This window comes from Bos taurus, chromosome 18 (assembly GCF_002263795.3).
Source record: "Bos taurus isolate L1 Dominette 01449 registration number 42190680 breed Hereford chromosome 18, ARS-UCD2.0, whole genome shotgun sequence".
In the NCBI taxonomy this organism is placed as follows: domain Eukaryota; kingdom Metazoa; phylum Chordata; class Mammalia; order Artiodactyla; family Bovidae; genus Bos; species Bos taurus.
The window spans coordinates 43838300-43862577 of record NC_037345.1 but is presented as its reverse complement, the minus strand read 5'-3'; the positions used below and the strand labels follow the sequence as shown (position 1 = coordinate 43862577).

The following is a 24278-nucleotide window of genomic DNA, read 5'->3' as shown; positions in this document are numbered from 1 at the left end:
ACTCTGTTTACACTAGCAAGCTTGCCTCCACGGGACAGCCCAGTCCCCAAGGCGTAGAAGCTTCCTTTTTCTCCCAGGAGAGAGAGAGAGCTGGGGTTTCCCAGCAGTTCCCTCTACCCAGAGAGAAGCCAAGCCCTGTGTGTTTCCCAAGGGGGTGGGCAGGTGGTCCAGGAAGGGCGGTGTGCACGCTGGGGGCAGACAGAGGGGGTCCAGCCAGTCCCTGACGTCCCCAGCTCACACTGCAGGGTGGGTGCCTCCTCATGCAGACAGAATCCCGTTTCAGAGAAGACAAGTAAGTGGGCTTTTGAAGCAAGACTGAGCAGACATTCTTGTGGCTTGAATTCTTCACACCCCATACCCAGGAGTTCCTGCAGAGTTTGTTTCTGAACCGTGGGTCCCTCAAGCCAGACTGAAGGTTTCTCAAGGTACTCAGTATGGGCAGCACGCAGTGTGCACTAGCGACCCCTTGTGGCGGCTTTGTAGCACCATCCTAGTTGGTGGCTTTGCGGGTCGTGTCCACTGAGCCCAGCACATGGGTCTTTCAAGAGGCCCACTGGGGCTGGTGCGGCAAGGCTGGCTGCAGGGGAGCTGGTCTTTAACAAGTAGCTTTCATTTCTTCCAGAAAATATTGTCAAAATGAAAACAGCTTTCTTGGATGAAAAGATGAAGAGATATTGTTCGTGCCAGCAGGAAATTCAGTCAGCACAAAACATTAGAGGCAAGCTATGAAAAATCTCCTGTGATGCAAAGGTTCACTCACCCCTGTTGCTTCAGTAAACATGTCGTGGATCTCTCCGGGGGCACAGACACACAGACTCAGGTCTGCTGGGATCACACCGGGCAGAGTTTTCCCTCCTCCTTCTGGGAGGTGGAAATCTCTCCCATCAGTGAGCCGGGGCCTGCTGCACCTGCCAGGCTGTGTCATAATCCGCTTATCCAGCCCTCCGCCAGGGCGGCCGGGTGCTTTCCGACTTTACGGTGTGAATGACACTGTGATGATCAGCCTTATCTATCCCCCTCTTGGGTGTTTAACTGATAATCTCTTCAGGGGTAAGTTCTGGGGTTGGGGCGGGGGTAGGATTTTGATGCGCGAAGCGTAACTGCCTTCTCACTGTCCCCCCACACAGCTTGGGTGACCTTAGTGTCTGGTGAGCACATGCTGCGTGCTTCCTGGGGATTTTCTCATTTAATCCTTAAGGTGGGGATGGCATCCTCTGAACTTTATAGCACACTTTATAGCACACAGAGCTTTAAGGAACTGGCCCAAGATCCCACAGCAGACAGATGGGTCTTAGAGGAGCAGATAGCCTCTGTTCAGAAACCGAGTTCTCACCTACCGAGCTGGACACACACACACGCAACGCATCCGTCCTTAAGTGCCCGAGTGCCCGCCTGGGCTTCAAAGTTAATTAGTATTGTTTTTATTATTAACCATCTTACCAGCCTGATAAAGTATCCCACCTTTATTTGTACTTCTTTCTTTGCTGGTGAGATTAAAGTTCTCTTAAAGGTATTTTCCTGGGCATTTGGTTTTGTGGCTTGTGTGTCCTTGGCACAGTTTGCCCTTGGGACATTTGTAGGTTGACTTTCTACAAGAACACTTTATAATAGGGCTCTTTGTGTTACTGTTCTACCCGTTAACATATTTTTCCCAGTTTGATATACAGAAAATTCAAATGTAATAGTCAGATTGGGCTTTTCTTGTATAGGTTTTGCCTTTTGCATAGTTAGGTCATGGCTACCACCTCAGCACAGTTCAGTTGTTTGCCTGTGTTTTCATCTATCTTTATGATTTAATGATTTTTTTAACAACATTTTCCGTATGATTATGAAGTATTTTGATACTGGTAGGTGTAGTTTCACATATCCATGTATCCGTGTGATTTCATTTTTTACTTTTAACTTTTTATTTAAAGTGCGTTTACGAGTGATGAGCAAGCGAGGATCCTGGCCGTTGTGCCCTCACAAAGTGACTAGTTGATCCGCTGTCTTTGGAATCATGTCTTTTCCCTCTTGATTTATAATTTCACCCTTGGTGTTGTCGTTCGGTTGCCAAGTCGTCTCCGACTCTGTGACCCCATGGACGCAGCACACCAGGCCTCCCTGACCCTCACCATCTCCTGGAGTTTGCCTAGTTTCATGTCCATTGAATCAGTGATGCCATAATTTCACCTTTACCGTGTTCTAACTCCCGTGTGTGTTAGTCAGCATAGGATAGGCTTTGCTGCAGTAACAATAAAACCCCAGATCTCAGTGACTTAGCCCAGGAACAGTTTGTTTCTGGCTTATGCTGAGGTCTGATCAGGCCCCGTGGCCTTCCTCCAGAAGTGTTGGGTCAGTTGCATTGTCCGACTCTGTCCCCTTTGAGAGGGGAGAGAGAGCACGGAGAACATGCGTCCACTTAAGTCTCGTAGGAAGCAGCACACGTCCCTTCCCCTCCTACCGCCATTGACAAGTCAGCCCTTGGTCCCAGCCTAACTGCAGGGAATCTGAAAAACGTGCCTAGAGAGAGGAAGTGGAGTGGTAAACATGTGGCCAAGTCTGCACCCGGGGCTTCACTTGGGCAGGCGAGGCTTAAGGCTGTGAGTGTGTACTCGTGTGTGTGCATGTTCTGTTTTGGTCATTAGGCATGTGCGGGCTGACCATCCATGCCACCTGTTACCCTTTCCCCTAGATGGGGACTGACCGCGTGCTCTTCACTGTGCCCAGCCTTGGGTACATGGTGACCTGGGCCTGCCTCTAGGAGCTCCCTCTGAGCCTTATAGGGGGAAGGACAGGCACTGTGATGCACGCATGTGCAAGACTACCAGCCATGAGGGCGTGCTGGGGAGCAGGGGGTGGGGAGAGGAGGAGGAAAAGGCTCACCTGTGGAGGGCTTGTGATGGGGAGAGGAGGGGGAGGCTGCAGAGTGGGCAGATGAGCCCTGAGAGAACCTGGTTAAGGCTAGCAGGGCAGCCACGTGGCCTGGAGGGAAGCACGAGGAGGGGCTGCAGTGGTGCTGGGGAGAGGAGACCTGGGGGGCCGAGGGGCTGGCAGGGGGCAGTGCTGGAGGTGGAGCCCAGGAAGGAGAGCTCTGGGCAGGCCGGGCAGGGTGAAGATGCTCCCTGCGGTGGTCAGCGTGCTGGGACGGGGAGGCACGCCTCTCAGAGTGGCCCCTTCTTCCTCATGCTCCAGGCTCTCGTGAGTTTTTCTGAATTTTGGTGACTGATCTGGTGGCTCGTGCAGTTTGCTCCGGTGAGATGCTTTGCAGGGTGTGCCGGGAAGGGAGTGCAGACGTCTAGGGGCTTTTCTGCCTCGTGACTGCGCAGCAGAAGGGGAAACCCTGACCCTTATCACATAATTGGCATGTCTGCCTCGCTCAGACCCAGAACCAAGAGAGCACTTCCACACCAGGCAGTTTGCTGGAATTAGACTGCCGTCTGCCAGGACCAGGGCATAAGAGCTCCTCTAAGCACCTCTGCTGCACTCCAGCTCCCTGCAAGGGGATTTCACACCAGCTACTAGTCTACTGGCTTTGGTTAGCAGCATTAGTACCATGAAGAAAGATCATTTAACTTTGCATCAATAGGCAAAGAATAATTAAAATATAATTAAAAGCATGAATTCTTCTAATTATTGGCTTTATATAATGTAAATTTAAAAACAAGACATCTGTTAAGGCTTTCTTTTGAATCTATCCAGAAACCCAAGAGAGGGGTAGCATTTTAATTAAAAATGGATTATTTCAAAAACACTTCAATCACTCTGTCATCACAGGACTTGGCCCTTATTAATTAGCTATTGATAAATAGGTTCCAGTTACCAAAATATTTAATTCATGGGGCTTAGAGGACTGCTTTTAGGAGCCTGCCCTGCAACTCTGGGATGGCATCAGCGGGAGGAAGGTTCAGACCGCAAGAGTGAGTTGTTTTTTTGTGTTCGTTTTTTATGGGTGTAATATCTTTATTTTATTTATTTTTGGCTGTGCTGGGTCTTTGTTGCTGAACAGGCTTTTTCTGCTTGCGGCAAGCGGGCGTCTCACCGCAGTGGCTTCTCATTGTGGAGCATGGGCTCTGGGGTGCTCAGACTTCAGGTTGTTGCGGCCGTAGGCAGGCTTAGTAGGCTTATTTGCCCCAGGAGTGACTTCTTAAGTCACCTCTCCTGTCCCCTTGGGCCCCGAGCAGACATCCCAGAGCAAGTTGGGAACAGCGGGGGGCGCTGTAGTGGTGGGAGACGGCCGTGTCCTCACTGTGCTGAGCTGTGGCCGCAGCCCCACTCATCAGTTTCCGAGGGAGCACCTGTGTGGCCCCTGCCGTGCGCGAGCCAAACCTCTGGCCCCTTTGCCCCCCACCCCCGACCACACCCCATGCTTGCCGAGCATCCCCACAGGCAGCACCTCCTCTTTCCAGGGCCGATCATTTTATAAGGAGAGCTTAAGTGCAATTCCCATTTGTCATCCTAAGCAGATGATGACTTTCAAAGTGATACATAACATCCTCCTTTGTTCCTTCAGCTGAGTGTGCCTAAAATAACGTTTGGAGTCCCGAGTGAGGATGGAAAGGGTCACAAGAAGAGGGGTCTCGGCAGCTCACACCAAATAGTCAACCCTTGTTGTCCAGTTGCTAAGTCGTGTCCAGCTCTTTGCGACCCCGTGGACTGCGGTACACCAGTCTCCTCTGTCCTCCACTGTCTCCTGGAGTTTGCTCAGATTCATGTCCATTGAGTAGGTGATGCTATTTAACCATCTCATCCTCTGTTGCCTCCTTCTCCTCCTGCCCTCAGTCTTTCCCAGCATCAGGGTCTTTTTCAGTGAATCCGTTCAAAGTATCAGGTGGCCAAAGTATTGGAGTTTCAGCATCAGCCTCAGTCCTTCCAATGAATATTCAGGGTTGATTTTCTTTAGGATTGACTGGTTTAATCTCTTTGCAGTCCAAGGGACTCTCAAGGGTCTTCTCCATCCAACACCACAATTCAAAAGTGTCAATTCTTTGGCACTCAGCTTTGGCACTCAGATGGTCCAACTCTCACATCCATACACGGCTACTGGAAAAACCAGAGGGACTAACAAAGTGGTGTCTGCTTTTCAATACACTGTCTAGGTTTGTCATAGCTTTCCTTCCAAGGAGAAAAACTCTGTTAATTTCACGGCTCCAGTCACCATCCACAGTGATTTTGGAACCCAAGAAAATAAAATCTGCCGTTGCTTCCACTTCTTCCCCTTCTATTTGCCATGAAGTGATGGGACCAGATGCCATGATCTTAGGGTTTTTTTAATGTTGAGTTTCAAGACAGCTTTTTTTAGTCTCCTCTCTCACCCTCATCAAAATGCTCTTTAGTTCCTTTTCACTTTCTGCCATTAGAGTGGTATCATCTACATATCTGAGGTTTTGGTGTTTTCTCTGGCAATCTTGATTCCAGCTTGTGATTCATCCAGCCCAGCATTTCACATGATGTACTCTGAATATAAGTTAATCAGGATGACAATATACAGCCTTGAAGTACTCCTTTCCCAGTTTTGAACCAGTCCATTGTTCCATGTTCAGTTCTAACTATTGCATCTTGACCTGCATTCTAGTTTCTCAGGAGACAGGTAAGGTGGTTTGGTACTCCTGTCTCTTTAAGAATTTTCCACAGTTTGTTGTGATACACACAGTCAAAGGCTTTCGAGTAGTCAGTGATGTAGAAGTAGATGTTTTTCTGGAACTCCCTTGCTTTCTCCATGATCCAACGGATGTTGGCAATTTGATCTCTGATTCCTCTGCCTTTTCTAAACCCAGCTTGTACATCTGAAACTTCTTGGTTCACATACTGCTGAAGCCTACCTTGAAAGATTTAGAGCATAGCCATACAAGCATGTGAAATGAACACGATTGTACAGTAGTTTGAATATTCTTTGGCATTGCCTTTCTTTGGGATTGGAATGATAACTGACCTTTTCCAGTCCTGTGGCCATTGTAGAGTTTTCCAAATTTGTGGACATACTAAGTATAGCATTTTAACAGCATCATCTTTTAAGATTTGAAATAGCTTAGTTGGAATTCAGTCACCTCCACTAGCTTTGTTCATAGTAATGCTTCCTAAGGCCCACTTGACTTCACACTCCAGGATGTCTGGCTCTAGACAATAACCCCATTGTGGTTATTCGGGTCATTAAGACCTTTTCTGTATAGTTCTGTGTATTCTTACCACCTCTTCTTAATCTCTTCTGCTTCTGTTAGGTCATTACCATTTCTGTCCTTTATCATGCCTATTCTGCCATGGAATGTCTCCTTTAAATCTCCAATTTTCTTGAAGACATCTCTAGTCTTCCCCATTCTATTGTTTTTCTCTATTTCTTTGCACTGTTCATTTAAGAAAGCTTTCTTATCTCTCCTTGCTATTCTCTGGAACTCTGCATTCAGTTGGGTATATCTATCCCTTTCCCCCTTGTCTTTTGCTTCTCTTCTTTCCTCAGCTATTTGTAAAGCCTTCTTAGATAACCACTTTGCCTTCTTGCATTTCTTTTTCTTTGGGATAGTTTTGGTCACTGTCTCTCGTACAGTGTTACAAACCCCCATCCATAGTTCTTCACGTACTCTCTACCAGATCTAATCTCTTCAATCTATTTGTCACCTCCGCTGTGTAATCACAAGGGATTTTATTTAAATCATACCTGAACAGCCTAGTGGTTTTCCCTGCTTTCTTCAATTTAAGCCTGAATTTTGCAATAGGTAGCTCATGATCTGAGCCACCGTCAGCTCTAGGTCTTATTTTTGCTGACTGTATAGAGCTTCTCCATCTTCAGCTGCAAAGAACTAGTCAGTCTGATTTCAGTATTAACCATCTGGTGATATGCATACGCAGAGCTGTCTCTTGGGTTGTTGGAAAAGGTATTTGCCATGACCAGCATGTTCTTTTGACACAGCTCTGTCAGCCTTTGCCCTGATTCATTTTGTACTCCAAGGCCAAACTTGCCTGTTATTCCAGGGATCTCTTGACTTCCTAGTTTTGCATTTCAATCCCCTGTGATAAAAAGGACATCTTTTTTTTGGTGTTAGTTCTAGAGGGTGTTATAAGTCTTCATTGAACCAATCAACATCAGCTTCTTCATCATGAGTGTTTGGGACATAGACTTGGATTATTATGATGTTGACTGGTTTGCCCTGGAAATGAACCGAGATCATTCTTATTGTTTTTGAGATTGCACCCAAGTACTGCATTTCAGACTCTTGTTAACTCTGAAGGCTACTCCATCTCTTCTAGTGGATTCATGCCCACAGTAGTAGATATAGTGGCCACTTGAATTAAATTTGCCCATCCCTGTCCATTTTACTTCACTGATTCCTAAGATGTCCATGTTCAATCTTGCCATCTCCTGTTTGACACAACTTATTTGCCTTGATTCATGGACCTAACATTCCAGGTTCCCATGCAACATTGTTCTTTACAGCATCAGAGTTTACTTTCACCACCAGACACATCCACAGCTGAACATCATTTCTACTTCTTCATTCTTTTTGAAGCTATTAGTAGTTTCCCTCTACTCTTCCCCAGGAGCATACTTGACACCTTCCAGTCTGGGGGATGCATCTTCCAGTGTCACATCTTTTTGCCTTTCCATACGGTTCATGGGGTTGCGTGGCAAAAATACTGGAGTAGTTTACCATTCCCTCCTCCAGTGGACCATGATTTGTCAGAACTCCTCACTGTGACCTGTCTGTCTTGGGTGGCCCTGCATGGCATGGCTCATAACTTCATTGAGTCACGCACCCCCTTCGCCAGGACAAGTCTGTGATGCATGAAGGAGAAATAGTCAATATGCTGCTCCCCCAGAACACACAGGTTGGGAAGGGCCATTTCTACCAAGGGTCTGCCTGGGTCCTGCCAGTGTCCAGGCCTCCCTTCCTGGTTCTTTTGACTTCAAGCTGGGCTCTGTGCTTTCTGGGAGCCTGGGAGCGGGAGAGGGAGCCAGCGCTTGACATGAGAAAGGCATTGACATAAAATGGTGCTTTCCAGAGAAACTTCTATTTGAAATGACACTTATGAAATATTTTAAGATTGTAAGGCTGAAAAGGAAATTTGATGTTTGGAAATAAAGTGGCACTGGGCTCTGTAGCACCCTAGAGGGATTCAGAAAGCAGAGCCCAGAGGGATTCAGAAAGAAGGGCTTGCTCTAGGCATGCTATCCCGACTGCACTGGGCAGAACCCAGGACCCTTGTCTCCCGTAGGGTTTGTATTTAGGAAACACCTGTTTGGTGAAAGATTCCAGGTTTTGTTTTTTCCACTGGGGATGGGAGGAGAACTCATGGAATGGGGACAGTTGTGGCAAATGGTGCCCCAGAGATACCGCAGGGTGGAGTAGGGCAGCCTCCAGGTGGCATGCAATGTGCCATGCAACCGTGGTCCTGAGTAGGCATTCCGAAAGGCGGTCACTGCCCTGACCAGGCTCCGTCAATGATCCGGCCTGATGAGGAGCTGTTGAATAAAGGAACGTGGAAAGCAAGGCTCTAGCCAGGATCCTGGGCTGAAGGGAAGTTCTCACTAGCCTGCACGTGATAGGGAGCAGAGCATTGTGATAAGAGCTTGGCATCTGCTTGTCTGAGGCCCTCGGCAGTCAAGTTTGCTGGCTTTGTTCCCTGAGCCCCCTCAGTACCCCCAGGGCTAAGGACAGAGGGCCCGTTTGTCCTTTGGCCTTTGTCCACGGGGTCCACAGTGACCTGGTATCCAGGCTGCTGAGCGAGGCGCAGGAGCAGGTGGGGGCATGGGTGAGAGCCTGGGTTCTGTTGGAGTCCATCCCACCAGCTGTTTTCCAAAGGCCGGCAGATTTGGGGGACACCTGGGAACGGGGAGCATCTGGACGGCATCCTCCCACCCAGAACTAAAAACAGGCTTTTCCTCAGAAAACTTCTGCCCTGTTCTTGTATTATTTGCTTAATAGTTGACTTACTTCTTTCTTGAAATATACTTTAAAAGAAAGCTTTGTATTCCTATCAGTGTAATTTGCCATAAGTAGAAGGTGACTTTAAAATAAAAACCTAGGGTAAAACGTGTTTATCGGTGTACCCCATCCCATCATGTCATCTCATGGACCCTTGTCATGCTTTGGGAAACACCAGCTGAAAGAAAATCCCTTCCCTCCTCTCTCTGTGTAAGGCCGGCCCTGCCTTGCGCCTTTCTGGGGAGGGGAGGAGTGGGTGCTGGCCTCCCTTGGAGGGAAAGTGGCCTCTAGATCCTGCTGAACAAGGATCCTGTCTCTCCACCTCTTCCTGTCGTGCAATTTGAGCCTCCCTGGCTGATTCCTAGGGCGGCCTGGTGCATTTTTAAAGGGGAAGTTTTCGGTTTGGGGCCAAGAAAGATATTCTTGCTGACATGGGGAAAAACTAGTGAGATTGGGTCAGATGAGAGCAGACCCTGTTGATCTCTGAGGAAGGCAGAGAACAGTTAGCAGATTGTGCCTGTGTTTATAGGGTTCTTCCAAGGCCTTCCAGAGCTGGGGGCTCTCACTTGCTCAAGAGTGCCACAAGTTCAGTTCAGTTCAGTCGCTCAGTTGTGTCCAACTCTTTACAACCCCATGCACTGCAGCACACCAGGCTTCTCTGTCCATCACCAACTCCCAGAGCTTGCTCAGACTCATGTCCACTGAGTCAGTGATGCCACCCAACCATCTCATCCTCTGGCATCCCCTTCTCCTGACTTCAGCCTTTCCCAGAATCAGGGTCTTTGCCAATGAGTCAGTTCTTCGCATGAGGTTGCCAAAGTATTGGAGCTTCAGCTTCAGCATCAGTCCTTTCAATGAATATTCAGAACTGATTTCCTTTAGGATTGACTGGTTTAACCTCCTTGCAGTCCAACTGGAGTGGATAGCCTTTCCCTTCTCCAGGGGATCTTTACAACCCAGGGATCGAACCCAGGTCTCCCGCATTGCAGGCAGATTCTTTACCAGCTGAGCCACAAGGGAAGAAGCCCAAGAATACTGCAGTGGGTAGCCTATCCCTTCTCCAGCAGATCTTCCCGCCCGAGGAATTGAACTGGGGTCTACTCCACTGTAGGTGGAAGTTAATTGTTATTTTAAAAATCTGTGTTTCTGTGTTTAAAAGTGTCTGAAAAGATATTCAACAAAACATGTGATAGAAGTGATTTTGCGGGGAGAAGATTATGGGCGATTGTCATTCTTTTTTTCTTTTGTGTAGAAAATGTCTAAAATCACATATGTGTATATGCCGACTCTATATATGTTGATGATTAGCAGTCTGAGGCAGCCAGGGCTTTGACAGCTGAGAGGATATAGTGCTTTATCCAGGAATTGATGTCGAGGAACTCAGAAACTCCAACTAATCGAGCATGTCAAGAATAAAAGGGAATATTTGTTAATTGAATGTCGTGTTATGTCTTCAGTCATGCCTCATACAAGATAGGCAATTCAGAATTCCCAGTTACCCAATTAAAATGCTAATTATCTCATACCTTGATAAGGCCACTCTCTCTGGGGGAGGAAGAGTGGCCTCTCCCTGATGCGGCCCTGCTTCCTGCCCTGACCACAGCCATCTTTGCAACTGGTTGGATCTCCTTGCAGTCCAAGGGACTCTCAAGAGTCTTCTCCAACACCGCAGTTCAAAAGCATCAATTCTTAGGCAGTCAGCTTTCTTTATGGTCCAACTCTCACATCCATACATGACCACAGGAAAAACCATAGCCTTGACTAGATGGACCTTTGTTGGCAAAGTAATGTCCCTGCTTTTTAATGTGCTATCTAGGTTTGTCATAGCTTTTCTTCCAAGGAGCAAGCATCTTTTAATTTCATAGCAGCAGTCACAGTCTGCAGTGATTTTGGAGCCCAAAAAAATAAAAGCTGTCACTGTTTCCCCATCAATTTGCCATGAAGTGATGGGACCTGACGCCACGATCTTTGTTTTCTGAATGTTGAGTTTTAGGCCAGCTTTTTCACTCTCCTCTTTCACTTTCATTAAGAGGCTCTTTAGTTCCTCTTCATTTTCTGCCATCAGGGTGGTGTCATCTGCATATCTGAAGTTATTGATATTTCTCCCGGCAGTCGTGATTCCAGCTTGTGCTTCATCCAGCCTGGCATTTTACATTATGTACTCTACATATAAGTTAAATAAGCAGGGTGACAATATACAGCCTTGACGTACTCCTTTCCCAATTTGGAACCAGTCCATTGTTCCATGTCCAGTTCTAACTGTTGCTTCTTGACCTGCATACATATAGATTTCTCAGGAGGCAGGTAAGGTGTTCTGATATTCCAATCTCTGTAGGAATTTTCCAGTTTGTTGCGATCCACACAGTCAAAGGCTTTGGCAGAATCAATAAAGCAGAAGTAGATGTTTTTCTGTAACTCTCTTGCTTTTTCTATGATCCAACAGATGTTGGCAATTTGATCTTTGGTTCCTCTGGCTTTTCTAAATCCAGCTTGAACATCTGGAAGTTCTTGGTTCATGTACTGTTGAAGCCTAGCTTGGAGAATTTTGAGCATTACTTTGCTAGCGTGTGAGATGAATGCAGTTGAGGGGTAGATTGAACATTCTTTGGCATTGCCTTTCTTTGGAATTGAAATGAAAACTGACCTTTTCTAGTCCTGTAGCCATTGCTGAGTTTTCCAAATTTGCTGGCATATTGAGTGCAGCACTTTAGCAGGATCATCTTTTAGGATTTGAAGTAGCTCAGCTGGAATTCCATCACCTCGACTAGCTTTGTTCATAGTGATGCTTCCTAAGGCTCACCTGACTTCGGATTCCAGGATGTCTGACTCTAGGTGGGTGATCACACCGTTGTGGTTTTCTGGGTCATGAAGGTCTATTTTGTATAGTTCTTCTGTGTATTCTTGCCACTTCTATTTAGTATCTTCTGCTTCTATTAGGTCCAAACTGTTTCTGTCCTTTATTGTGCCCATATTTTCATGAAATGTTTCCTTGTTATCTCTGATTTTCTTGAAAAGATCTCTAATCTTTTCTATTCTATTGTTTTCCTATATTTTTTGCATTGATCACTGAGGAAGGCTTTCTTATCTCTCCTTGCTGTTCTTTGGAACTCTGCATTCAGTTGGGTATATCTTTCCTTTTCTCCTTTTGTCCTTTGCCTTTTGCTTCTCTTCTTTGCACAGCTATTTGTAAGACCTCCTCAGTCAAGCATTTTGCCTTTTTGCATTTCTTTTTCTTCATGATGGTCTTGATCACTGCCTCCTGTACAATGTCACGAACCTCCATCCATAGTTCTTCAGACACTCTATCAGACCTAATCCCTTGAACCTATTTGCCATTTCCACTGTATAACTGTAAGGGATTTGATTTAGCTCATACATGAATTGTCTAGTGGTTTTCCCCTACTTTCTTCAATATAAGTCTGAATTTTGCAATAAGGAGTTCATGATCTGAACCACAGTCAGCTCCCAATCTTGCTTTTGTAGAGCTTCTCCATCTTCAATTGGAAAGAATATAATCAATCTGATTTTGGTATTGACCATCTGGTGATGTCCAATAGAGTCGTCTCTTGTGTTGTTGAAGAGGGTGTTTGCTATGACCAGTGCATTCTCTTGGCAAAACTCTGTTAGCCTTTACCCTGCTTCATTTTGTACTCCAAGGCCAAACTTGCCTTTTACTCCAGGCATCTCTTGACTTCCTACTTTGGCATTACTGTCCCCTTTGATGAAAAGGACATCTTTTTATGGTGTTAGTTCTAGATGGTCTTGTAGGTCATCTTAGAACCAACTTCAACTTCAGCTTCTTTGGTATTTGGCATGGACTTGGGTTACTGTGATATTGAATGGTTTGCCTTGGAAATGAACAGAGATCATTCTGTCATCTTTGAGATTGCATCCAAGTACTGCACGTCAGGCTCTCTTGTTGACTCTGAGGGCTAATGTATTTATAGATCTGGACTATCCCACTTGAGCCGTGTGGTGTGGGGATCCAGGGTTTCTTCCTCCTGTGTGTTGTCACCATCCTGGGAACCAGTCATGTCCTGCCCCAGGCACCTCATTCTCCCTGACAAAGAAGGTGCTGGAGAGGGTCAGAACCAGCCCCTTGCCACGTAGGTGATGGTCCAAATCTTCATATGTAAATCCCTTGAAGATCAGTAAGGAAAAGGTGAACATTCAGTTTTCTTTTTTAAAATACTTTTATTTTAAAGTAATTTACCTATTTATCGGCTGTGGCTGGGCCTGTGCTGCGTGGGCTTTTCTCTCGTGCAGTAAGTGGGGGCTACTCTCCGGCTGGAACGCGTGAGGTCCTCATTGTGGTGGCGCTCCCTGTTGTGCGCGCAGGCTCCAGGTGCCGGGCTTCAGTGGTTGAAGCATGTGGGCGCAGTAGTTCAGCTTCTGGTCTCGAGAGCACAGGCTCAGTCGTTGTGGCACACTGGCTTAGTTGCTCTGTGGCCTGTGAGATCTTCCCAAACCAGAAATCAAACCCATGACTGCTGCATTGGCAGGCGGATTCTTTACCACTGAGCCAGCCACCAGGGAAGCCCAACGTTGAGTTTTCTAAATGAATGGAAGGAATAAATATGAGTAAATAAACATGTAAACATGTTCAAACTTGCCAGTTAATGAGACAGCGAAATCCTGTTTGTTTTGCCTGCCAGACTCTCAGTCCAGTGGCCGACAGGCCCCGTGGTACATGGCTCAGGACCCTGGAAATCCTCATGAGCTTTCTGGGGCCTGTTTGGCAGAACATTCCCTGAGATCAAAACTACTGTGCATATGATCAGGAATTCTAGGAATTTAGCCCGAAGATAGTAAAAAGGCATATGGCCACGGGTGTCCATCATAACACGGAGGTGGAAGCAACCTAGATATCTAACAGCGTGAAGTGAGTTAAGTAAATTATAGGCTGTGTTCCTGCTCACACAGCCACTTACTTATTCAGTCATTCAACAGCTATACGAAAATCTCCTGTGTTCCAGGCACTATTCCAGGCTCTGGGGGTTCTACAGTGAACAGAACAGACAAAAGCTGGCCTAGCAGGAGGCTAGAGAGGATGGAGGGATGCAAAGATGGATGAAGGAATGGATACTGGTGAAAGAGTGTTCTTTCCCCCAGGGAGCTCAGGACAGGTGTCCTTGAGGAGGAGACATGAAGAAGCCTAAAGGAGAGAGAGCAAGCTATAGACCTCTGGGCCAGATGTTCCAGGCAGAAAAAACAAGGCTCGGCTGGTGGTCCTGCGGTGGGAGCTTGGCTGATGGTCCCATGAGTAGCAAGGAGGCATATTGAGAACGTGAGCCGAGACTCAGGAACGAAAGGAAGTGGATTGCTCATGGGAAGGTGGGGTCTGAGCAGAGGAGTCCTGGGAGCCCATTTACACTGTTAAAGGGCTGCACTCTGGGGGTGAGGGCTGAAGCAGGGGCTCCAGCTCCGCCACTGTCAGCGTGTCCCAGGCAAGAGAAGGTGCACCAGGGACGAGCCCTGGGGGGAGTGTCAGCTTCTTGTCATGGAGACAGTCGCGTAGACATGTATCTGTTGACTGGGATCGACACTCCAGCCCTCATCCTGGCCTGAGTGGGGCCACTGGGATCCTCTTCAGGTCAGTTGGGCTCTGTGCACAGGTATGAAGTGGAAGACACCAGTGAACACATGGATCCAGCTGCCTGGAAAGACTGGCTTTATCTGCTAAAACTGGACCTACACAGAATCCAGCAACACATAGCATTTCTACTCCTGGCTATGTGCTTGACAGGGATGTGTGCATGTGCCCCAAAAGACCGCATGAGAATGTTCTCAGCAGCACTATTCATGATGGCCACGATCTGGAAACAACAGGAATGCCCAGCAACAGAGTGGGGCACATTCACCGGGCGGAACACTGCCCTCGATGAGAAGGAGCAAGTGACCATGACTCATTGTTGGGGGTTGGTTCACCCGTGACGTGGAGCAGCTGGGGAGGCCAGACTCAGAGGTCTTGCTGTTTGATTCCATTTACATCAAGTTCAGAAACAGGAGAAGCTAACCCACAGTCTTGGAAGTCAGGCTTCCCATGGGTGTGAAGACCCAGGACCTCTGGGTGCTGGGTACAGAGACACTCACTTTGTGGCCAGCTATTGTGCCCAGCCCTCATGATTGTCCTTTTCTCTGTGTGTGTCAGACTTCAGTCAAAAGGTGACTTTATTTTTTATAAAGTTTGAAAGTGAAAGTCGCTCAGTCGTGTCCGACTCTTTGCGACCCCATGGACTATACAGTCCATGGAATTCTCCGGGCCAGAATACTGGAGTGGATAGCCTTTCCCTTCTCCAGGGGATCTTTACAACCCAGGGATCGAACCCAGGTCTCCCGCATTGCAGGCAGATTCTTTACCAGCTGAGCCACAAGGGAAGAAGCCCAAGAATACTGCAGTGGGTAGCCTATCCCTTCTCCAGCAGATCTTCCCGCCCGAGGAATTGAACTGGGGTCTACTCCACTGTAGGTGGAAGTTAATTGTTATTTTAAAAATCTGTGTTTCTGTGTTTAAAAGTGTCTGAAAAGATATTCAACAAAACATGTGATAGAAGTGATTTTGCGGGGAGAAGATTATGGGCGATTGTCATTCTTTTTTTCTTTTGTGTAGAAAATGTCTAAAATCACATATGTGTATATGCCGACTCTATATATGTTGATGATTAGCAGTCTGAGGCAGCCAGGGCTTTGACAGCTGAGAGGATATAGTGCTTTATCCAGGAATTGATGTCGAGGAACTCAGAAACTCCAACTAATCGAGCATGTCAAGAATAAAAGGGAATATTTGTTAATTGAATGTCGTGTTATGTCTTCAGTCATGCCTCATACAAGATAGGCAATTCAGAATTCCCAGTTACCCAATTAAAATGCTAATTATCTCATACCTTGATAAGGCCACTCTCTCTGGGGGAGGAAGAGTGGCCTCTCCCTGATGCGGCCCTGCTTCCTGCCCTGACCACAGCCATCTTTGCAACCGTCCTTGCCTCTAGTCGGCTGGTTCTCCTTTTCCAAGGTCTCCGCACCCCAGGGGCCTCTTCCAGAGCGCCAGCTCCTGGTTTCCACTGGCCGGCCTCAGGCACTGTCCCTGGGGTTGTGTCCTGGCAGACCCGTTCCCACTCCATCTGGGCTGCCTGCACAGATGCATCCAGAGCCCTGGAAGGCCCAGTGCAGCATCAGCCAGAGCAGAAGGCCTTGCCCCGCCCAGGCAGCTGCTGTTCTAGCGCCCCCATCACTGACAGACCTGAGGTTTAGAGGCATCAGGGTCAGAAGCCCTGCATGGACTCCAGGCTCACAGGACTCCTTCAAGAGGTTCTCTGACCACAGCACATCACCATGCTGACCCGCAATTTTCCTCATTGGCAAAGTCGGAAACCCTCTCCTCCCCCCGAAGGATGGTCGGAAACACCAAAGGCTGCAGGAGGCTATTGGGTCTTTCTCGATGGCTGGGCCTGTGCCGGGTCGTGGTAAAAGCAGCAGCGGCCCCAGTCTGGTCAGGGCTTGTCCTCTGTCCCTGGTGGGGCTGCATCGGTGCCAGGGGAGGTCTTAGCCTGCTGTTTGCTCTGTTATTGGAAGTCAGGGGGGGCTGCTTCTCAGCCTTCTGCTTGCAGTGTCTGACGACTCCTGTGGACTGTTTTCAGATCCCGAGTTGTGTATACGTACCTGTGTGTGAGTATATGTGTGGGTACATGTATTTACATGTATGTACACGTATGTCCGTACATGTGTGCTCTCCTGCCTGGGTAGAGGTGCGGCCAACAAGTTTGGCTTTGTCCGTTTGGCTCCAGGTATCACCGGTCAGGGACTAAGTTTTTTGTTGATTTCCTGGCTTCAGGGTTTCCAAAACCACGCAAGTCCTTCACCCTTGAACCTGAACCCCGTGGAGGACAGACCTATGCTGCGAATTCTGAGGAAACCTTCACTGTTTTTCCCAGAGCCCAGGAACACTTCTGCACTGCATCCTGTGACGCTGGTGAATTTTCTCCAAGTCCATCCTTTTGCAGAGGGTGCATCCTTGCCCTGCCCCCAGTGTTATGTCACAGGAGAGCTCAGTTCTGGCCCCCAGCTCTGGTTTGCCTGAGGTCTCCTCACTGTCTCCATGTGGCAACGAATGCCAAGGCCTCCAGGCTCACAAGACTGGCAGCTTCCTCTTATGGCCTCACCTCTCTGCTTGTCCTGTGGACATGGCTCTGCTTCTCACATTTAATCTTCAGCTCTGCGGGTTGGGGGTCAGAGGGTTTCTGGCTGCAGACTCTGCCTTCATCTCACCGTGGCTGCGGATGGGCTCAGTGGTAGCTCACAGCCGGATTCAGCCGTGGACGTGCATCATCAGCAGTTGGCCCCTGCGGCAGCTGGCTCCCAGTTTGCCCTCTTTTCTGTAAAGATCGAGTGGGTCTTTATGGAGCGTCCTCCCATTGCCACCTGGTCTGGGAGCCATCCGTGGGGACCAAGGTGGCTCTGCTGTTGCTGCGATCTGTCCTCCAGACCCGTTCCCACCGAGCTCTGACCAGGCCGTTCAGGAGCCTCAGGTCGAGCCTGTAGCCCCAGTTTGGAGCCTCCTCCCACCCCCACCCCTTGAAAATCAGAAAATTGTTAAGACTTGGGCCCTGGGCCACAGCACTTGCCCCAGAATGTGGGCACCTTTGCATGTCCACAGCCAGGGCTGAGGTCCTGGGGAGAGGGGTCCCTGAGGGGTGTGAGCCAAAACAGGGCCTATTGTATCTGTTATGCCCCCAGAACATGGGGTGGCTTTTGTGTCACTTCAGACAAGTTCATCTGAAACAAGATCAGGTGCTGGAGTCCAGTGTGAAGGACTGAAGTCCTTTTGCCGGAGACTGGATTTCCAGCATTGGTGTTTGCAGCTCTTCTTGCGGGTGTGGAATCGTGTGACTGGCAGAGGCAACCCCAGCTGCAGTTAGCTGATGAAAACTGGGTCGGCCATTCCTGAGTCTGGCACTTCCGTGAGCCGTGCGTTTACTCTAAAAGGCTTTTTTTACTTAAGCGGGAGCCTGAGCGTGCGATGAAGGCTGTTTCTATCGAGTAGATTACAGGGCAGGACAGTCCCCGCTGCTGAGACTGGGAGCAGGTGGGGGAGCCCGTGCCACCCCATTCTAGCAGGTTCTGGCTTGTTCATCTGCCGCCCTTCTGCCTGTCCCCGTCTCTCCCCATCACCCGGAGAGCAGCTGCTGCCCCCTGACCTGCTTCTGTCTGGGCAGGGCCTTGTCCCCCAAGGCTCAGGGAACCGTGCAGCTCCATGGCTGGTCAGCATCCCCCAGTCTCTGGCGGGCAGCTGCACGGAGTCCCGGTGTCTGAGGCCCCAGCATCTTGGCAGGCCATGTGGAGCCGCCGTGGGGCCCAGGCTTGGCCCAGCTGTCCTGTGGCCTCAGTAACGGAGGCTGAGTTGGCAGCAGCCGCCTGAGCACTCCCACCATGACTGCGGGGGCGGCTGGTACCTCACACGGCTTTCCTCACCTCCCTGGCAGTTCCTGGATTCTTTTGTGTTGAGGAAATATTTCACTTGCAGATACCCAATTATCCTGTGAGATTTGTAAAGCCAGTCTGAAAGCTGACTGAATAGAGCAGAACCCTTCCTGCATAACAACTATTTTATACCCAATCATAACAATTACACGTAATTCGTGTTTACAGTGCCTGAAGATTAGACTCCTCCGCACAGACATTCTCTTAAACAGGCCCAGAACATGCAGGGCAGAACTGCCACTTAGCGTGCCCACAGGCGGCCTTGGGGCTCTGAGCACAGCCCCGTGGTCGGTCTCCCCCGCACTGGTGGTCAGTGGGTGGGGTGGGGTCTGCCTGGACCTGCTTCTCAACTGGGGCCATCCAGAAGGCTGGGCCCAAGCTCTGGTGAGAGGCCTCAGGGAGGGGGCAAGGGCAGCCCCCCAGTGTCACCCCCTTTCCCAGCTGGGTTCTGTAGAGATGGGGCCCTTGGCACACTGAGGCCCCTGCCCAGACAATTTCTTAACCTGCTCAGGTCCTAGGGTGTGTGGTGAGGGGAAGGGTCAGGGGCCTGGCCTCTGCAGAGCCCTGGGCAGCGTGGTCTCCCGAGGGTTCCAAACACTGCTCACGTTTGTTGATGTGGCAAGTCTGGTCCACCAGTCACCCCCAGGATCTGCCCCAGGGGGACAGGGTGAGGCTGGCTCATCCTCTGACCTCCCTCACCCCTCCACTCCTGCCCTTGCTGGGCTCTGCTGACAGCCGAGCTCCCGGAGGCCTCCACTGGCTCTGAATGTGTCTGGGCGCAGCCTGGAGGCGGGCTTCCAGTTGCCAGCAACCTGCTCTGGGCTCTCATCTTCCCTCCAGACCTTGCTCCTGGCCTCCTCAGCTCAGGGAGGGAGCTTGTCTAGGGGACCAACTGGTCGGCGCCTGCCCCCAGACTCTGCCTCTCTTCCCCTCCCTGGAGCCCACCCAGCCCTGCTCATCTACACACCGACCTGCCCCCCAGCCCCAGCCCCAGGCCAGAGCCCAGCAGCCCCTGTTCTCCTTCCCCTGCACCCCCCTCCAGGGTCAGGCTCGGGGTCCCGGGCAGGTCCTGCACTGGGACCCAGAGAGCTCTCATCCCTCCCTGGCTGTGCACCCAGCCCCTCCTGGTGGGGGAAGGATGTGACCACTGGAGGAGGGAGTCGCAGGGACATGCCCCCTCCAGCCCTGCAGAAACAGGGGGCCCCCCCAGCCCGTCTCCCCACAGGACCAGACCTGTCCTCCCGATGGGCCTGAAAGGCTGGCACTGGAAGTGGCCAGCTCCCCCAGCCTTGCTCCCTCTCTGTGCTGACCTCTGTGCTTCAGTGGCCCATGGCCTCCAGGCTACCAGCCACTGACTCACGCTGGGGAGCTCAAGCCTTCCTGTGGGCGCAGCCGAGCAAGGCCTGGGCTGAGGATTTGCACGTGGGTGCGGGGCGCACGTACTCTGATGACCCCACTCTGACCCGTCCTCCTTCGCCCGCAGCCTCTTCGAGCACTACTGCTACTCCCGGGGTGGCATGCGCCATAGCTCCTACACCTGCATCTGCGGCAGGTAAGCAGCCACCTGGGCCACGTGGGGATGATGGAGGGAGGGGGTTGGGGGAGAGTGAGGGACCCCACCATCCTCCGGCCTAGATGCCCCTGTCTGCTCCCCTGCCCACGGCACCTCGTAAGCCTGGGAGTCACTCCCCGCTCCTAAGGCTCTGGGAGCGGAGGTTGCTTCCTGCCTGCCCTGGGCAGTTCAGGGTGCAGAGGGGAGCCAGCCCACCACTGCCTTGCCCTCCCATCCCATCTCCTGCTGGCGGCTCCTCCTGGGCCCAGCCTTCCTCTCCCCCTCCACACTGGCAGCTCTCAGCATGTGGGGACCAAGCCGTGTCCTCAGACTGATGGCTTCTGTGTGCAGGGTGTGTGGAGGGAGGTGTATCAGGGAAGGAGGCTGTGGTTGTGTGTGTGTGTGTGTGTGGCTGTGTGTGCATGCGTGAGTGTGTGGCTGTGTGGGAACAGCACAGCCGTGGGTGGGTCTGGGTCCCTGCCATGGGGGCTGTTACTGTAGGTGTGTTTATGTGTGACGTGGCTGGGGGGAGGGGGTTCTGTGTGTGTGTGTGTGTGACCTGTGCACTTGGCTAGTGTGCTTGCAGGTCCAGGGTAGAAGTGACCATGCATATGGGGCAGCTCATAGCAGTGAGCGTGCAGGCCTGTGTGTCTTTGAGGGACACGTCCTGACCGTGGGGGCCCCCAGGCTCACCCCATCTCATCTCCCTGTGTTCTCCCCTTGGGTCAGAGGGTCAGGCCTCTGCCCAGCCAGGATGGAGCCGGCAGCTCTGCTGGCGTGCACGTCCTTGGCACATGAATAATACATGTGAACATCTCAGTCCTTGGAAATGTTCTTCTCTGGTGGATAGAGAGAAAAATCATTATTTCTACTTTTATGATTCCTGAGACTCCCAAACGGGGCCATAAATATTATACCCAGGTGGTTTTTTTTTTTTTTTTTTCCCTTTGGACAGACTTAAAAGTCCTTTTTTCTTAAAGGTATCGCTCATTAGAGAAGCGCTCTCAAGCTGCGGAGTGGGGAGCCGCTGGCTCCCTGGCTGTGGTCCTGGCCCGGCCCAGCCAATCTCCGTGCAGCCCCGACATAGTCCCGGCCCTTCCCACTGGGCCTCCCCTCCCCCTTTAGCCACCAAGACACCCGGATTCCTTGGGGTCCCTTCCCCTGGCCTGCAGGCCCTTGCTCCCACATCAGGCCCACATCCTCAGCCCCAAGGGCACCTAGCTGAGCAGCACTCAGCTGAGGTGGCCCCATCCTGAGCCCAGAGGCTGGCCACCAGCTTTGTGGCTGCAGGACGCCAGCCACTGTGCCCCTCACCCCATCTCAGCCTATGGGCCGGGTCCACCTGGCCCTAGACCTCTGCTGCAGGGTGGATGGTACTGCCCACGGGGCAGGGGGTTGGGGCGCCAGCCCCTGGGGCCTGCTGGGTGAGAATGGGCTCTTGACCTGCCCCTGATGCTCCGCAGTGGTGAGAACTCGGCCGTGCTGCACTACGGACACGCTGGGGCCCCCAACGACAAGACCATCCAAGACGGAGACATGTGGTGAGTGGGGCCAGCCCCCCGCTCCCCTGGCTGGTGTGTGAATGGTGGGGCCAGGTGGGACCCAACCCCAGGCGTGGCTGATGGGGGCCCCTCAGTTCCAGCCCGGAAAGGCTGGCCACAGCACGGTCCCTGGGCCTGCTCTGGGTCTAGACTTCGCTGCCAAAGCTTTGTCCTCCATATCATCTCCTCTCCAGGACCAAGGAAGCCCTGAGAGGGGAGCAGGGGCCAAGTGCTGTGAGAGTAAGGCCCCACCTCAGAGGAGGACCTGCCCTGTGACCCAGCACCCACCACGCTCGCGTCTCCGGCTCTGTGCTGGGGGGGTGGGCACGTCAGTTTGGAGCAAGGGAGACCCCTAGGGAGTCCCCTGCCCTCTGAACCTGCCAGGTCCTGCCTCACGACTCCTTGGCACCAGCAGCCACTCGTTCAGGAGGTTAGAGGGGGTGCTTGGCCCTCAGGACTGTTTGCCCACGTGCTCACCGCTCCTCACGGATTCCTGACTGAGCAGATGTGGGCAGGACCCACAGCCTCCAACCCTCCAGTGGTTCTGCTTCCAGACCCCCAGTGTGTAGGGCTCCACTGGGCATACACCCCTCCCCTCTGGGCGGCCCCTCTGGCCTTGGCAGGGGCCATGGGCACCCTACTGACCGGGAGCGTCCCTGTCCTCAGCTCATGGGCACTTGTATTCCCCACCCGTACTCTCCACCACCCAGACGTCGGGCAGGGCCAGTCCAGGCTGCCGGAGGCTGAAAGCCACCCAGAGGCCACAAGTCCCATGGGGCCTCCTGTCTTGTCCTTGAGTCATCCCGCTTTGGCCACAACCTGCAGGTGTGGGCCGGAGAGCTGGTGCACACTGACCTCAGTTCAGTTCAGTCGATCGTGTCCGACTCTTTGTGACCCCATGGACTGCCGCATGCCAGGCCTCCCTGTCCATCACCAACTCCCGGAGTTTGCTCAAACTCAAGTCCATTGAGTTGGTGATGCCATCCAGCCATCTGATCCTCTCTCGTCCCCTTCTCCTCCCGCCTTCCATCTTTCACAGCATCAGGGTCTTTTCCAGTGAGGCAGTTCTTCGCATCAGGTGGCACGTTGCCCTGTCTGGTCCTTTGGTCCTTTCCCTCTTGCTCCTAAGGCAGCTGAGCCCCTCTCCACCACTTCCCACCAGCACCTCATCCGCCTCGGTTCGCACGTGCCGCCCCGCAAGGCCTTGGCCCCACTCTGGTATTCTGGTCATGCCTGCACACCGGCCAGGACCCGGCCTCAGGCTGGGAGTTGGGGGACCTGCACGTGGGGGCCTCGCCCACAGCCATCAGGGGATGTGAGCCAAGAAACAGCCCATTCCGAGCTGTCACTGCCCAGTGTTCTCAGAAACCCACCCAAGCCCAGGGTGCCCCCTGCCCCAGGGCGCCCCAGCGCCACTGGCTGCGGTGTCCACTCGCCTGGGGTCAGTAGCTGGGTGGGATGTTCTGGCTCAGGACCCTGTTGGCGGGAGCCCCCCTCAGGCTTCTGGGAGGAAGCAAAGCCTCCGGGTTCCCTCTCTGAGCCTCAGTCTACTGTCTGTCGGTGGAGATGGCATGCAGCACTTGGCCCGCACGGGGCAGTGGCGGGGACGTGTCAGGACCACAGGTGCTGGTGGACACACGCTCCCAGGGCCTGAGCTCACAGACGGAGCGACAGGAGCACGCAGAGGGGGACACCAGCGTGCTCACAAAGGTCACGGCAACCCTGCTCACTGCTCTCTCCACCCCCAGAGAGTCTAAAGCCCTTCCTGGTGGGGGTCAAGGGCGTGCAGCAGCCTGGATGGGGCTCTGGCCCTGCCTGACACGAGGTGCCACTCATGATGTAGATCCTCTCACTCTGATCCCAGGAAGTGGGTGTCTCCCCCTCCCCCCACCACGTGTAGCGGAGCCACTGAGACACAAGGAGCGTCCAGGTGCAAAGCCAGAGGGATTTGGGGAGGGGTCAGCTGCCTCCAACTTGACTCAGCTGGAGACTAAGGAAACAGGGGGAGCGGGTGCGGGGGGCATGCCCCCTGGGTCACTGGTGGCCCCAAAGGGAGACCAGCTGGTGTCTTCAGGGACTCACGCCTCCTAGAATGTGTCCTAATGCTTTTGACTCTGCGGCATGTTCCTGGCTAAGCCAGGACGTGGGAACCCAGCCCCCTGGCAGGCAGAGCCCCGGTCACACAAGCAGCCACAGCTGTCCCTGCGGAGGGTCCTGCGCCAGGGCCGTGTGGCTCCGAGTCTGTCTTCTCTGTGAGTTCACATAGCCCAGAGGAAGTGGTTGCTTCTCCTCTCTCTATCTGTCCCAAGAGAGTCCTCACCCATGAGAGGCTTGTTCCAGCTGTGTTCTGGGGGCGCCTGGCGCACTGGGGCCTGGCTGACTAGGGGCACCGTGCATCAGGCCTCCATGCGTCCAGACGCTGTGTCCCCGACCCTTCTGGGCAGCGTGTGGCACCCGAGTCGCCTGCCACTTGAGAGTCAGGAGTGATCCAGAGAATCCCACAGATGTTAATGCCAAGCCCAAATGGGCGATTTTATTTTTCTAGTGCTAACTTTGAAATGTAGCCAGTAGAATAATTATGAGTTTATTATAGTCAATTTATTATGCAGCATTTAGAACAACATGTTTTGTTGATTACTGCTACTGCCAGATTGCTGGCGGCATTTATAATCCATTGTTTTATTGAAATTGATCTGCCGAGCGCCTACTGTGTTCGGTAAATAATAAATCACTCTGTTATCCCAACATAAAAGTCACAGCACTTCATCGTAAGGTATGAAACCAAAATATGAGCCTGGTGTAGAATTTTTC

The 24278-nt window shown here is 51.6% G+C and overlaps 1 protein-coding gene across 2 annotated transcripts in view; it reads left to right on the top strand.

Annotated features, from left to right (window-relative positions):
* PEPD (peptidase D) overlaps nt 1–24278 on the top strand; it is a 119864-nt gene that overhangs the window by 75362 nt on the left and 20224 nt on the right. Inside the window, exons 10-11 of one of the 2 annotated variants that reach the window (NM_001080318.2) lie at nt 19858–19926; nt 21390–21467. The exons of the other annotated variant lie outside the window; for it this stretch is intronic. Of the exons in view, the coding sequence (NP_001073787.2) occupies nt 19858–19926; nt 21390–21467 (147 nt within the window). The remainder of the gene's footprint in view (nt 1–19857; nt 19927–21389; nt 21468–24278) is intronic. 2 annotated transcript variants of the gene reach the window in all.